General features: G+C 38.9%; 1 protein-coding gene across 1 annotated transcript; it reads left to right on the top strand.

The window, feature by feature from the left end:
- Positions 1–461: 461 nt before the first annotated feature.
- On the top strand, positions 462–12,590 carry LOC125485046 (centrosomal protein of 89 kDa-like). The gene is made up of 4 exons (XM_048605978.1): positions 462–965; positions 6,324–6,430; positions 7,433–7,606; positions 12,353–12,590. The coding sequence occupies exons 1-4, from the start codon at positions 918–920 to the stop codon at positions 12,588–12,590; spliced, it is 567 nt and encodes a 188-aa protein (XP_048461935.1). The 5' UTR covers positions 462–917.

Below are 12,590 nucleotides of genomic sequence, written 5' to 3'. Positions count from 1 at the left end.
AGATGGTCCAAATGAACTTAAGGTTGGGGTGGAAGGTGTTAGTGAAGTGGATGAACTGTTCGAGCCCCGCCATGTCTGATTCATCTTGTCCATCTGCTTCCTATCCCCTCTGTCCATCTTGCTCCAGGATGTTTATTCTTCTTCTTCTTCCTCCTTTTCAAGAGTGGTTAGTGACAGCCTGAACGAATCGTTCTTATGATATCCCTCGGACCAGATCCTTGAAAACAGCAGCCAGCCAATAATTACCCTCCCACGGTGGTGACACTGCCTTGGCCCCGCCTATGGAGGCGAGTGACAGCAGATGAAGCCAATTAAAACTTCGCACTGTGCCGCTTCCCAACGCCAGCCAATCACCAGTGCAAAGCGTCTTTTCCTCCAATCACAGCGTCCGCGGACGCGCCCGTCGCTAAGGTAAATAACACGAACTGCGATTGGATGAGTTGTCGTCCTTCACCCAATGGAATTAGGGTTTATTTCAGGGTCGGCTGTCGCTGTGAGAAGACCTCTTGTCTACTCTATTTCACATTGATGTGGATTACTAGCGGATTAAAACAGAGCAGCCGCGTTTTCAACTACAAATCAAAATGCCATTCGGGTGGAGAAGAAAGGATCAAATGCCCTTTGTAAGTGGGACTTGTGTTTCTCCTCCTCTTCGCTCAAAGTAACGGACACGTCTCATGACGGCGTTGTTGTCAAAAACCGTTTCTAAGATAAACATTGACACTCCGGAAAATAAATATAACTGGACGCTGCAGATTTTTATTCAATCACATCAGCTTCTCGCGTTTAGGACTCTTCGTAAAATTCAGGAATTTCGGGGCAGCAATTTATATCCATGTGACTTATAATAAACATAGTCTGTGCTACAGGAATTCGATGGATAATTTGTTTTGCACGATTGAGATTGTTTTGGTGCAATGAAGATGCAACTTAGTGCCATAACAAGAAAACGAGTTCGTTCTGAAGTGGGTCAGAGTGCGTATGATGCGCCGCACTACTTTAAATTTTTTCTCAAAACGAAAAGCCAATGACTCCCTCTGCGTTTTCAATTACGTTGCTATCTCCAACTTCTCATTCCTTTCAAGTCCTTGGTCATGTTGTCTCCCAAGTTTGTGACAATCTTTTTTAGATCTCCATACTTGAATCTCACCAATGTGGTTACCAACCCTGCCACTACTTATTAAAGTCACTAATTACATACTATGTTTGTATGACAAACATGCTTCTCTGTCAACAGCCTTTGACATGGTTGACCACATCACCCTCCTCCAGTACACCTTTACCATCATCCAGCTGGATCTTTTTTTTCTATGCTGTTGTTTTTTTAAAAAGTTCTTTCATTTATTGATCATCCCAAATTATCCTTGAATTAGGTAGCTTGCTAGGCTAGTTAATAGCTAGATGTGGGTCGAGAGTCACATCTAGGCCAGTTAAAGGCAGCGAATTTCTCCTGTAAAGGCCATCAGTGAATCAGATGGTTTCATGGGCATCATTATCGAGAATAGTTTATAGTCCTGATTTACTAACTGAATTTATCTTCCACTAGCTCCATGGTGGGATTTGAACCCACAACCTCAGAGCATTAGACTAAGCTTCTGCAATCTTGGTCTAGTGACATTACCACTGTGCTCATATCTCACCTGCAATTTTCATGTGGTCAGAGAATCACTTGCTCTCACATTGTTACCTCTGATGTCACCCAAGTATCTCATCATGGTCCCTTTTTATTTCTTATGGATATGCTGCTCCTCAACAACATCATTTGAAAAAAAAAGCTTAGGTTTCCACATGTACTCTGATGATCCCAAACTCTACCTCACCACGATACTTTTGATATCTCCCTTGTCTCCAAATTGTGAGACTGCTTATCTGATAAGTACTGGATAAGCAGAAATTTACTCCAATTAAATATTGAGATGAACAATGTAGTTGTCTTTAGTTTCTACACTGCCATTCTCTATGTGGCAACTCTGAGGTTGAAATAAGATTTTTGCAAACTTGGTGGCATATTAAACCCATGATGAGTTTCTGACTATATATCAACACTTCTACTAAGATTGTCAATTTTCATTTCTGTATCACCACCTGATTCTGCAGCTGCCTATCTCTCTGCTATTCAAACTCTCATCTAAACTTGGCTAATCAGTGTATTCCTTTGCAGCCCTCCCTTGTTCTCCCCTCCAGAAACTTGATGTAATCGAAAATCCAATACCTGAGTTCTAACTGTCACAATTAGCTTTCACACATCATTCTGTGCTTGCTTATTCACATTAGTTTCTACTAAAATTACATGTCAATTTTAAAGTTTTGTTTTGATATCCCTCCATGCTTTGCCCTCACTATCTCTATAATTGCCGAATGCATCACTTCTGAGGTATCTTTACTCAGAACAGTTCTGGGCTCTTATATTTCCCAAATAGCTCCATCATTGGTGGCCTTCAGCTGCCAGGGCCAAAAGTGATGGCATTTCTGCCCCAACTGTCCATATCTCTCCACATTATTTCTTTAAGAGGCTCCTTAGAGGTGCTCTTTGTTTCCTTTCATGTAACATTTTGCAAATCATGTCAAATTTTGCTTCGTACTGCACTTACATAGTGTCTTGGAATATTACATTTACGTTAAGCATGCATTATGAACATCAATTGTTTCTAAGTTATGTAGAGTGCATAGTTGAATTGAATTAGCTTTATTGTCACGTACTGAAATGAGTATAGTGAAAAGTTTACAGTCGCTCTATACAGAATAGTCTTAGATACAAAGATACCTGGGTATAGATTGAACAGTTTAGTGTTCTAAATTAGGATATTTCTAGGTTCATGAGATAATCACCAAGAATTGCCTTGTCATCGTCAGTGATCACTCACTAATGAGTATGATTGTCCACCTAAGAAATTTCATTAGTTGCTGGTCACAAGAATTGTATGAGGTCAGTACAGGATAGTTGGAGTTTTAAAAGTTGCATAGTTTTAGGTTTAGAGAGTTAAATATATCATCGTAACTGTGAATATAAGAATGATGAGTTTAGAAAATAAATAACAGGCACAGCACTCATAATGTGGGCATTTATGTATCTGCAATGTAGAAATACATTGGTGTGAAATATCAAACGTTTAAAGAAAAGAAAGATTGAGAACTAGCCGATAATTTTGTTTGCCCATCATTGCAGCCATAGGGAATTTGAGGCTCACAGCAGGTTGGACGTGTTGTTGGTACTTGTCTATCAATGCTCTGATGAAGAGTCATCTCGACTTGAAACACTTTCTCTCTATGGATGCTGCTGGACCCACTGTGATCTCCAGCATTTTTTTTTTCAGCATGTAGCCTCATTTAGGAAATATAAGATACAGGTAGCTATGTATACAATTTGCTTTTTGTTTGCTTCTACTGGACTGCATAGGCAGTTTGACATGTGGGTTTCATTTTGAATCATTAGCAACACATCTCTTAAAGCAATAATATAACGGTTGTAAGCTGTCTACGGTAAGAATAATTTTCCAACTTTGTTTTCTGTACAGCTGGGCTATTTGCTAGTATAAGACATGCAAGCTTATTAATACCCTCTGCTGTTGCATGGAATTAAACTCTTGTTTCAGTTACAATACATGGTGGAATTATGGATCTGATTTTATAGTTGATAATCTATTTTTAAATCAAATATTTTCTCTCAGTGAGATAGTTATAAATCTACATCATTTTAATGAGAAAAATACGGTTGCATATTTCTTGAAAAATAGAAATAAATGGGATTGAGGAACAAATGGTTAACTAAGTACAAATACATAAGTAAGGCCTTAAAATTGCAAACTGAAGTCTGGAATATATCTTTTACAGGGATAAAATGGAAAAATAATGGAATTATACCAAATTTGTATAGAATCCTGGTTAGATTATACTTGGGATACCATGTACAATTCTGGTTGCCATTCTTTCTAAAAGTGGAAAGAGGCACAGGACAGGGTGCAAAATGATTTACACGGATGCAGCTAGAAATGCAACATTATACTGAACAGGAATGGATGAACAAACTCTCAAATTTTTATGTTGAAAAAGAAAACATTGAGGGGTGATTAAACGATGTTTACATTTATGGACAATTCTGATAGAATAGACACAGAATGTGTTTCCAGTCATAGACAGTACTAAAACTAGAATGAATTAATAAAAAATAATCTCCAAGATATCAAATGGGGAACTCAGCAGAAATGTCTTTCCTAGAGTGATGATGATGATGTGGAACCACAGGAAGCAGTTGAGGTGACTAGTACACATGTATTTAAGGGGAGGCTAGATAATCATATGAGCAAGCAGGGAATAAATGGTTATACTGATAGTTAGAAATGTGAGATGTCACTCAAGTGGCGCATGAATTACATGGGTTGAATAGCCTGTTTCTATTCTGTAGCTTCCAGGTAATTAGATGAGATTGATAGGTTTTATAAGTCATGAAGTTGGTGGACAGAATAGATGGGGAGAAACTGATTCTGTGGGCTGAATTCTCCCCAAAATCGGCTAAACGTCAATTTTGGGAAGTTTCGTGGAGAGTTTCCCTCCATGATCTGTAACAAATTCTCTCTTTCACTTCTGTGCTGCTTGCCTCCATTATCTATGCACCATGCCCCTACAGTGCTGCTCTTGAGCTATTGTGTGCACACCAGCGGCAAGAGTGCTTGCCACTACTGGGACCATTTGGGTTTGTGTCACCAGCACTGTGTTTAAATCCACCCTGAGTCCCAGTTCAAACCTGTAAGCCAGGAATATCCCTCCATAGTTGCAGCATGGGAAGAATTACCCTGGAGATGGCCCAGGTTGGCACCTTGATTTACAACAGGGAACTAGAGGTCCTCGTATACAGGGTGTTTGGAGGATTGGATGGAGGTTTTCTGCCAGATAGGGGTCATGAGAGAGAATAGGGGATAAGTGAGGGAGGCACTGAGGAGGGAGAGAAGTGGGGGGAGGAGGAGGAGGAAGAGAAGGAGGACTGGGGGATTGAGGACTGTGGCAAAGGTGGACCAGGGCTAACAAAGAGGAGCTTGTGAGGTTGCAGTGAGGAAGACCTCTTCTTGCCTTTCCTAAATACCCCTTCACTCTCCTTCACAGCCCCTATCCTCACAGCTGTTCAGGGAAAGATTTGGCCCATGACTCTAATCTATGAAATTAGTATTAATGGAAGAAACAAAAAAATAAATATCTACATGCCAAAATGTTTTAATAAAATGCTCACAGAATATGCCCATTCTATGTTCTATATACAGATGCTGTCTGATTGTTGTTTCTTTTGGAATTTTTGTTTTGTTTTTGTTTCAGATTTCCAGCACCTATGATTTCTTTATTTATGTGCTATCCACAACCTAAAATGTTTCCTTAGAATAAATTTTGCAATTTGTGTATAGTTAGTGTAGTTGTATTGAATCAATTCTACTGATTCCCTTAGCAAGACAAACATACTTAATAAGCTTTATTTTCACTGTGAAATTTGTATGGATATTTTGAAAGCAATTGAGGCATTTGGTTTGCAGTTTGGATTGATTAATTCATAATGTTTACACTTTTAAAATGTACATGAAAAGGGATTGTAATACATATCCACTTCTATGTTATCATTTTTTTAAATTCATTCATGGGATAATGGCATTGCTGGCTAGGCCAGCGTTTATTGCCTGATCCCTAATTGCTAAGATGGCTGTTAAGAGTCAATACACATTGCTGTGGGTCTGGAGTCACATGACCAGATCAGGTAAGGATGACAGTTTCCTACCCTAAAGGATATTAGTGTACCAGATGGATTTTTCTGACAATTGACAATGCTCACTGTTAGACTCCAGATTTTTATTGAATTCAAATTTCACTATCTACCATGGTGGGATTCAAACCCAGCTCTCTGGAGCATTAATCTAGGTCTCTGGATTGACCGTACAGCGATAAGACTCCTTGGCTATTGCCTTCCCATGACATACTATGTGATGTTCCTGTTCTCATAATTCAGTGTTGGTAGTCTGATACATTGATCATTTTGTATTGTGTTTGTATTTAACGTTTCGTAATTACATAGGGCTGACATGATGGGCAATGATATTACATGAAAGAGTAACTGATGCCAATTTTTGCTTGAACTGCCTGTAAAGGAATCTCAGTTTTGTATATTGGGATGTCATTTGAATTGATTTTTGCAAAGCAGAAATTCGTTTGAACCTAATTTTGTGTCAAGAAGGCAACATTTTCTGATAATATTGATCCAGTACTGGAACATTAACTTTGTTAACTTTGCATATTTTCTCTTGTAGATTTGTTGCCTTGACTAACCAAGCTTTCCACCATTTGTTTAGAAACACATAGCTCATGGTTTGGTTCCTGCGGCCACAATAGCTCCCAGAGCTGCTGTTCCCCGCACCCCTCCACCACGTAGCCCAGAGCCTTCTCCAGAGAGACCAAGGTACACTGTATTCTCAGTTTTATTAATAGTTGTGCATGCTTTTTGTTTTAAAATCATTAATCTAATAGACTTGGTTTACATAGACGTTCAATCTAAGGTTTAAGTTAATTATCTGATCACTTTCACAACATTTTGAGGTGCATTTTGACTGTCTGTTGATATTACTGACTTGTATTTGTTGCATCATATTTGATTTGCTATCCTAAACAATATTTATAATTGCTAATTGATCTGAAATTACTGTCTGGATGAAAATGATGTGCATTACCTAGATCATATAAAAAGATGCATTGCTACTCCTTTGTAGCATTTATACATAAACAAATACATCTTAGTTGTTACCTGGGGTGGGGTGTTAGCTCAGTTAGCCAGAAGACTAACATGTGGTTCAGAATATTGTCAACAGCATAGGACTTCATTCCAGTTCTGGTTGAGGTAGACTTGTAGCTTAATAAGTAAAACCATAGCATAAGCTGTAATTTAGCGATCCACAAATAATTGAGGATACAGTCTAGAACAGAGGAAGTTGTGTGGCAGCATTGGGAAAAAAATCAATTCCTGGGTATGTTAACCTAGTGCACTTCTAAAAAATGTAAGCTTTGGGATTCTGCAAAGGATAATGGAATTTGAGTAGAGATAAATAATCGTTAGCTGTATTTTACAGTGAAGTCTGAAATCTTAGAATTGAATTTTAGTACCTTTTGGGAGCTTACTACAAAAAAAAGAAGAGCTTGCAGTAGAGGGTTATTTTGAAGAAGAGGCAGGGGTGTAAGGAAACACAATTATGATTGTCATTATCATCTTAGAATAATGGAAATCTGATAATAAAATACATGTGCAAGATTTCAGTTTGCAAAATGTACATTCTTGGAGAGCAAAACAATCATTAATTTTTTTGCCTGATTGCTTCATATACATAGCTCAAAATTATCCTGTCTGAAGAATGTTGTATTTTTCAACATGTTTTGTTCTGTTGTACATTGAACTCATTCACAATTTCAGGTCAGCATTGGCAGCAGTAATTTTAACTTCGTGCCTGACTGGTCGTACAGTTGCCATTCCTCAACGGCATTTGACAGGACTTCGTCAAAGATCTTATTCTGAAAGTGATGGCACATTTTCAGAGCAACAAAGCCTTCTTGAACCTTATGCCACTGTGGCTGATCTGCAGTTAAGGTATTGTACAACAAATTGATGGTGTCTTAATTTATTCTGTGCAATTGCTACAAATACCTGTGTCTGTTTTACAGTGATCAGGTCTGGTAGCATCTGTGAAGAAAAAAAAAATCAGAGTTAACGTGATAAATATTTCCCTCCCCTCCCTTGGCTGCCTTCCACAGAGACCATTCCCTCTGGGACACCCTAGTCTACTCTTCCTTCACTCCCAACACCCCCCATAGCCTCACGGTACCTTCCCCTGCAAGTGGCAAAGGTGTAACACCTGCCCATTTACCTCCTCTCTCCCCACTATCCAAGGGCCCAAACATACTTTCCAGGTGAAGCAACACTTCACCTGCACTTCCCAGAATCTAGTCTACTGCATTCGCTGCTCACAATGTGGTCTTCTCCACACTGGGGAAACGAAGGGTAGACTGGGTGACCACTTTGCAGAACACTTACGTTCTATCCGCAAAAAGACCCTAAACTTCCAGTTGCCTGCCATTTTAACACATCACCCTGTTTCCTGGCCAACATCTCTGTCTCTGGCTTGTTGCAGTGTTCCAATGAATGTCGGCGCAAGCTGGAAGAACAACACCTCATTTTCTGGGGGACCCTGCAGCCATCTGGACTCAATAGCGAGTTCAGTAATTTTAGGGCCTGAACTCTCCCATGTCCTAGGCCCCTATCCCACACACCAGACCTTGTTATTACATAGCCTGCCATTACATACTGCCCATTGTTAATCAGTAACAGACCCCATTAACAGCTATTCACCCTTCTCGCCAGATTGTTATCAACTCCTTTGTCTACCCAACTGCTCTTCTCTCTCTTCGGCCTCTATCCTTTATCCTATTGTTTACTCCTTACCCCATCCCCCTACCTATTTTCTGCATTTAAATTGACATTTTTCCAGCTACCGTCAGTTCTGAGGGTTACTGGACCTGAAACATTAACTCTGATCTTTTCTTCACACATGTTGCTGCACCTGCTGAGCTTTTCCAGCAACTTCTGTTTTTGTTCCTGATTTGCTGCTTCTGCAGTTCTTTCGGGTTTTATTTAAAATGATCATGATTGTTGCAGATTTTCAATCAAAGGTGAGAAATAAGCTCTGTTAGATAACTGTCATTAATTAGCAAATTAAAATCTTGCCAACATTCTTTATCCTCCTTGTCTTTTCAGGTTAAAATTGATATTCTCAATCAAGAATTTCCATTCTTCCACTCTAATGTGTAGAAGCACAAACCTCTTTTGTGTCATGTCTCTCAACAGTTGCTAGTTCTCATTATTTGCGCACATGTACACTGAAAACTCAAGCGTTTCACATTTTATCAATCATTAGTTATTTGGAAGCTCTTTGTTCCAAAATTGTTTTAACCTAACAAAGTCTCAAGAGATACCTATCCTTAACATTGGTTGGTGACTTTGCCAAAGTTTGAGGGTTAGAGGGAAATACTTGCACTTTGTTGCATTTGTAAGCATCTAACCACTTGTTAGCATAGAATGCTTACCTGCCAAGGTAACAAGAAAGTCTGGTTGGAAGAATGGTGCAGCGAGCTTATCCAGGCTGGCCCCTCCCTGAAATCATCTGGTGACTGATCCCAAAGCCTCCTTGGGCTAACTGTAAACACTGCTCTGAAGCAGAAGTTCAAGGTTTTTTCAAGGCTCCAAGCCAGGATCCTGATTTGGATTCTAGCTGGGCTGACCGGACATTGATCTGCCTTTTGAGTTAGTGTGTCAAGGAATGCAGGAACTCAGATTGTTAGTGCCCTGGTCGTAGCCATACTGTTGCCATTTCTTGTATAAAAACTTTCTAAAAGATGCACTGAGGCTGTTTTTCTTCAAAGCTAAATTAGAATTGTAGTGCTATGCTTCAAAGTTTATATATTTACTGATGTCCAGTGCCATGTTCTAATTTTATGTAGTTTAGGATGGGGTTGTTTATAATGGAATGTTGATGAAAGAATTGTGGTGCGTCAAAGAAGGGATCAGGATGTAACCGAGACTTGAAGTTTGTGTTACAAGGAGAGGCTGGATAGGCTGGGACTTTATTCCCTTTATAGAGGTTTATAAAATCCTGAAGGGCATAGATAACATTAATAGCCAAAGTCTTTTTTCCAGGGTGGGGAGTTCAAAACTAGAGGACATAGGTTTAAGGTGAGAGGGGAAAGATTTAAAAGGGATCTGAGGGGCAACTTTTTTACGCAGAGGGTGGTGCATATATGGAACGAGCTGCTGGAGGAAGTGATAGAGGTAGGTACAATTACAGCATTTAAAAGAAATTTGGACGGGTACATGGATAGGAAAGTTTAGAGGGATATGGGCCAAATGCAGGCAAATGGGACTAGTTTAGTTTGGGAAACTTGGTCGGCATGGATGAGTTGGACCAAAGGGTCTGTTTCTGTGCTGTATGACTCTAAAGGTGCATGTATGGAAGAAATTGGTTTAATACAAGTGAAATGCTGCTCGTTATGAAATGAATTCAATTTGTCAAAACCTGTGTAACCAGTTTAATTGTTCGTTTTTGTTCAATATTGAAATATCTCTTTGATATCTAATGACATGGATGTACCAAGTTCCTTGGATTCCAGGAATGATCTTACATTGAAGGTTCTAATCATTCATCCTCAACTAATTTCTTGCTTTGGAACATAGAAGTCTTCGAATCACTTCCTTCCCCTGTTTTAATATTCGTTATCTATATTCAATATTTGTGCATGAATTTTACCCAACCCCCAACTGACAGGAATTTGACAAGATCCGGATGGTTTTACATTTTCCTTAATTTTACATTTATATTAAAGTTAATGGAAAGCAAAATCAGGCTGTGTGAAAGAGGTGCCTGATTTGGATCATATCAGTTAGACTAAATTGATTTCATTCTTGAATCTGATTCCTCTGTTCGTGAAATTAACTTTCCAGTATGTTTGAAGTATCTTAGTACATCTTTTCTGTATGAATTATTTCCTGATATTTCCACTCTGTGTAACCTTATTGTCTTAATGAGCCTCATTGTAACTTTGTCACACCAGAATCTCGTTTAACCCTATATTTGCATTGCACGTAAAGCTTCTAACTTTTATTTCTAATTTAACCTTCAGCCTCACCTACTAGAAGATTCCATAATTGAATTTAACCCAAAAGTTTAAATGAGTGACTAGGTTAGGGGTAGCACTTTTTAATTGCATCCATGCACCTATGTAAGATTAAACAAATATTTTTTAAAAGATAAGAAACCTGCTACTTGGCATTTCACTCCCACATTTGTTTTCCTTCTCTATGAAGGAAAGAAATTTGAGTTTTCTTATTGTTATCATTATATTTTGGTAAGGAGACTCAAAGGCAGTTTTCCACGGGAGGGAAATAGTTGCTGCTGAATAAAAACATCTTATACCGAAAAACTGTAGAATGCATTTTTTCCTCATTTATGGTTAGGTTATATTTCAAAAAAGTTACACAGTTCCTCAATTCCTTTCATGGGGCGTTAAATACAAAGGACGTGTAGCTTTTCATTGTTCAGTTAAGAAGAACCTCATCAGTTAGTTGGATGCAACTGGCACAGTTTTTTTTCCATTACGTTGATAGGAACCACTTGATGTTAACAAAAGTCTTCCCCTTGCAATGTATATTCTTTAATAGGTTTTTATTGGCAAGTTGTTCAAATAAAAAGAATCCCTTAGAATATTTTGGCCATGATTTTTGCTGCATGGTATGGAGTGTGGAGATGTTTCCTGGCCCTACAAACCCTATCCAAGAGAAACTGCCCTGGAGTATCAGATTTTCAATCCAGGGTGACAAAGTATCCTGGAATGGACCGGACAACCCAGGAACAAGCGTGGAGGCAGCCAACTGCGGGTGTGGTCTGGGGACACGGTGTGCTTTTGTGCATCAGCACTTTGTGGAAGTTGAATTAAACACTAACAAAATGAATAACAGCCCTCACCCACATAGCCCATCCTTCCCACATGCAAATCTCATTCCCCATTCTTGCTAACACATGACACCTAATTCACTGCACCCACCCCATGAGCCCCCACGTATTCCTGGTTACTTTGGTCCCTGTACCTGTTCTATGCTGAGCCACACCTTATGTCCCCCACTCATCCCATGGTCTTTTATTGTTCTTATGCCACCTTCACATTCATGTTCCAACCTATGCCCTCGCTTAGTATTCACCAAGGGCAAAGGTCTTCGAAGGAAACCAGGCTGACATTAGTTTCAGTCTATTGATGTGTCACTGCTTAAAACAAATAACATCCATTAATTTTTAAAAAATCAATACTTTAAAATTTCTGTAACTAATCTCTTTTGAATACAAACAATTGTATTGTAAGTTATTTGACAATTCTAATTGATTTCTGCACTTTTTTTGGCACATACTAGTCTAATTTTAACAATCCGAACTGGATATAGGCCGTTGTTTAAGCAGCCAATTATCTCCCCAAAATGCATATGCCTGAAGCTTGGGCTATCTACAGACCCACCCTGCAAAACTTATAAATGATCTCTTTGCAGTATAACTTTGACTTTTGGCGGGTTTTGCCATTTTCTAGTGTAAGGCACTATTTTGTAACTGGTTGAAGAATTCCTGCTGCATCTTTTATTCAAAGCTTTTGAAACATTTTTAAGCTTGTGCAAATTAAACTGTGGTCTAAGATTCACGGTTGCATATAATTTTTTTGTATTAATCTGGTAAATACATTTCAAGTAATTGTGGAAATCTGTTACTGGTTTCCATTATTAATTTTCATTATCTTTGAAAAGGAATGAATGGCAAAGTCCTGTTAGAGGCAGGCCTCAGTTACCACTGCCTTCCGATTCTGATGAAGAATGTAATGAGGAAGAAGGAGAAGATGATGACCAAGATGTGGAACTGTTGTCCGATAAAGCAGACCAACCACATTACTATGTTCTCGAAAAGGAGGGAGAAGTATATATTAAAGAGCCAGTATATGCCATTCCTCACAAGGCAAACCAGGTGACTGTTTACATTTTGCAATGA

This window comes from Rhincodon typus, chromosome 15 (assembly GCF_021869965.1).
Source record: "Rhincodon typus isolate 14 chromosome 15, sRhiTyp1.1, whole genome shotgun sequence".
In the NCBI taxonomy this organism is placed as follows: domain Eukaryota; kingdom Metazoa; phylum Chordata; class Chondrichthyes; order Orectolobiformes; family Rhincodontidae; genus Rhincodon; species Rhincodon typus.
The sequence above is the reverse complement of the archived record's forward strand: the minus strand, read 5'-3'. Positions and strand labels throughout refer to the sequence as shown.

Coding starts and splice junctions, on each gene's coding strand:
- LOC125485046 (XM_048605978.1), top strand. CDS start 918: ATGAAGATGCAACTTAGTGCCATAACAAGAAAACGAGTTCGTTCTGAA. Junction 6,431..7,432: donor CCTTCTCCAGAGAGACCAAG/GTACACTGTATT, acceptor TCACAATTTCAG/GTCAGCATTGGCAGCAGTAA. Junction 7,607..12,352: donor GTGGCTGATCTGCAGTTAAG/GTATTGTACAAC, acceptor ATCTTTGAAAAG/GAATGAATGGCAAAGTCCTG.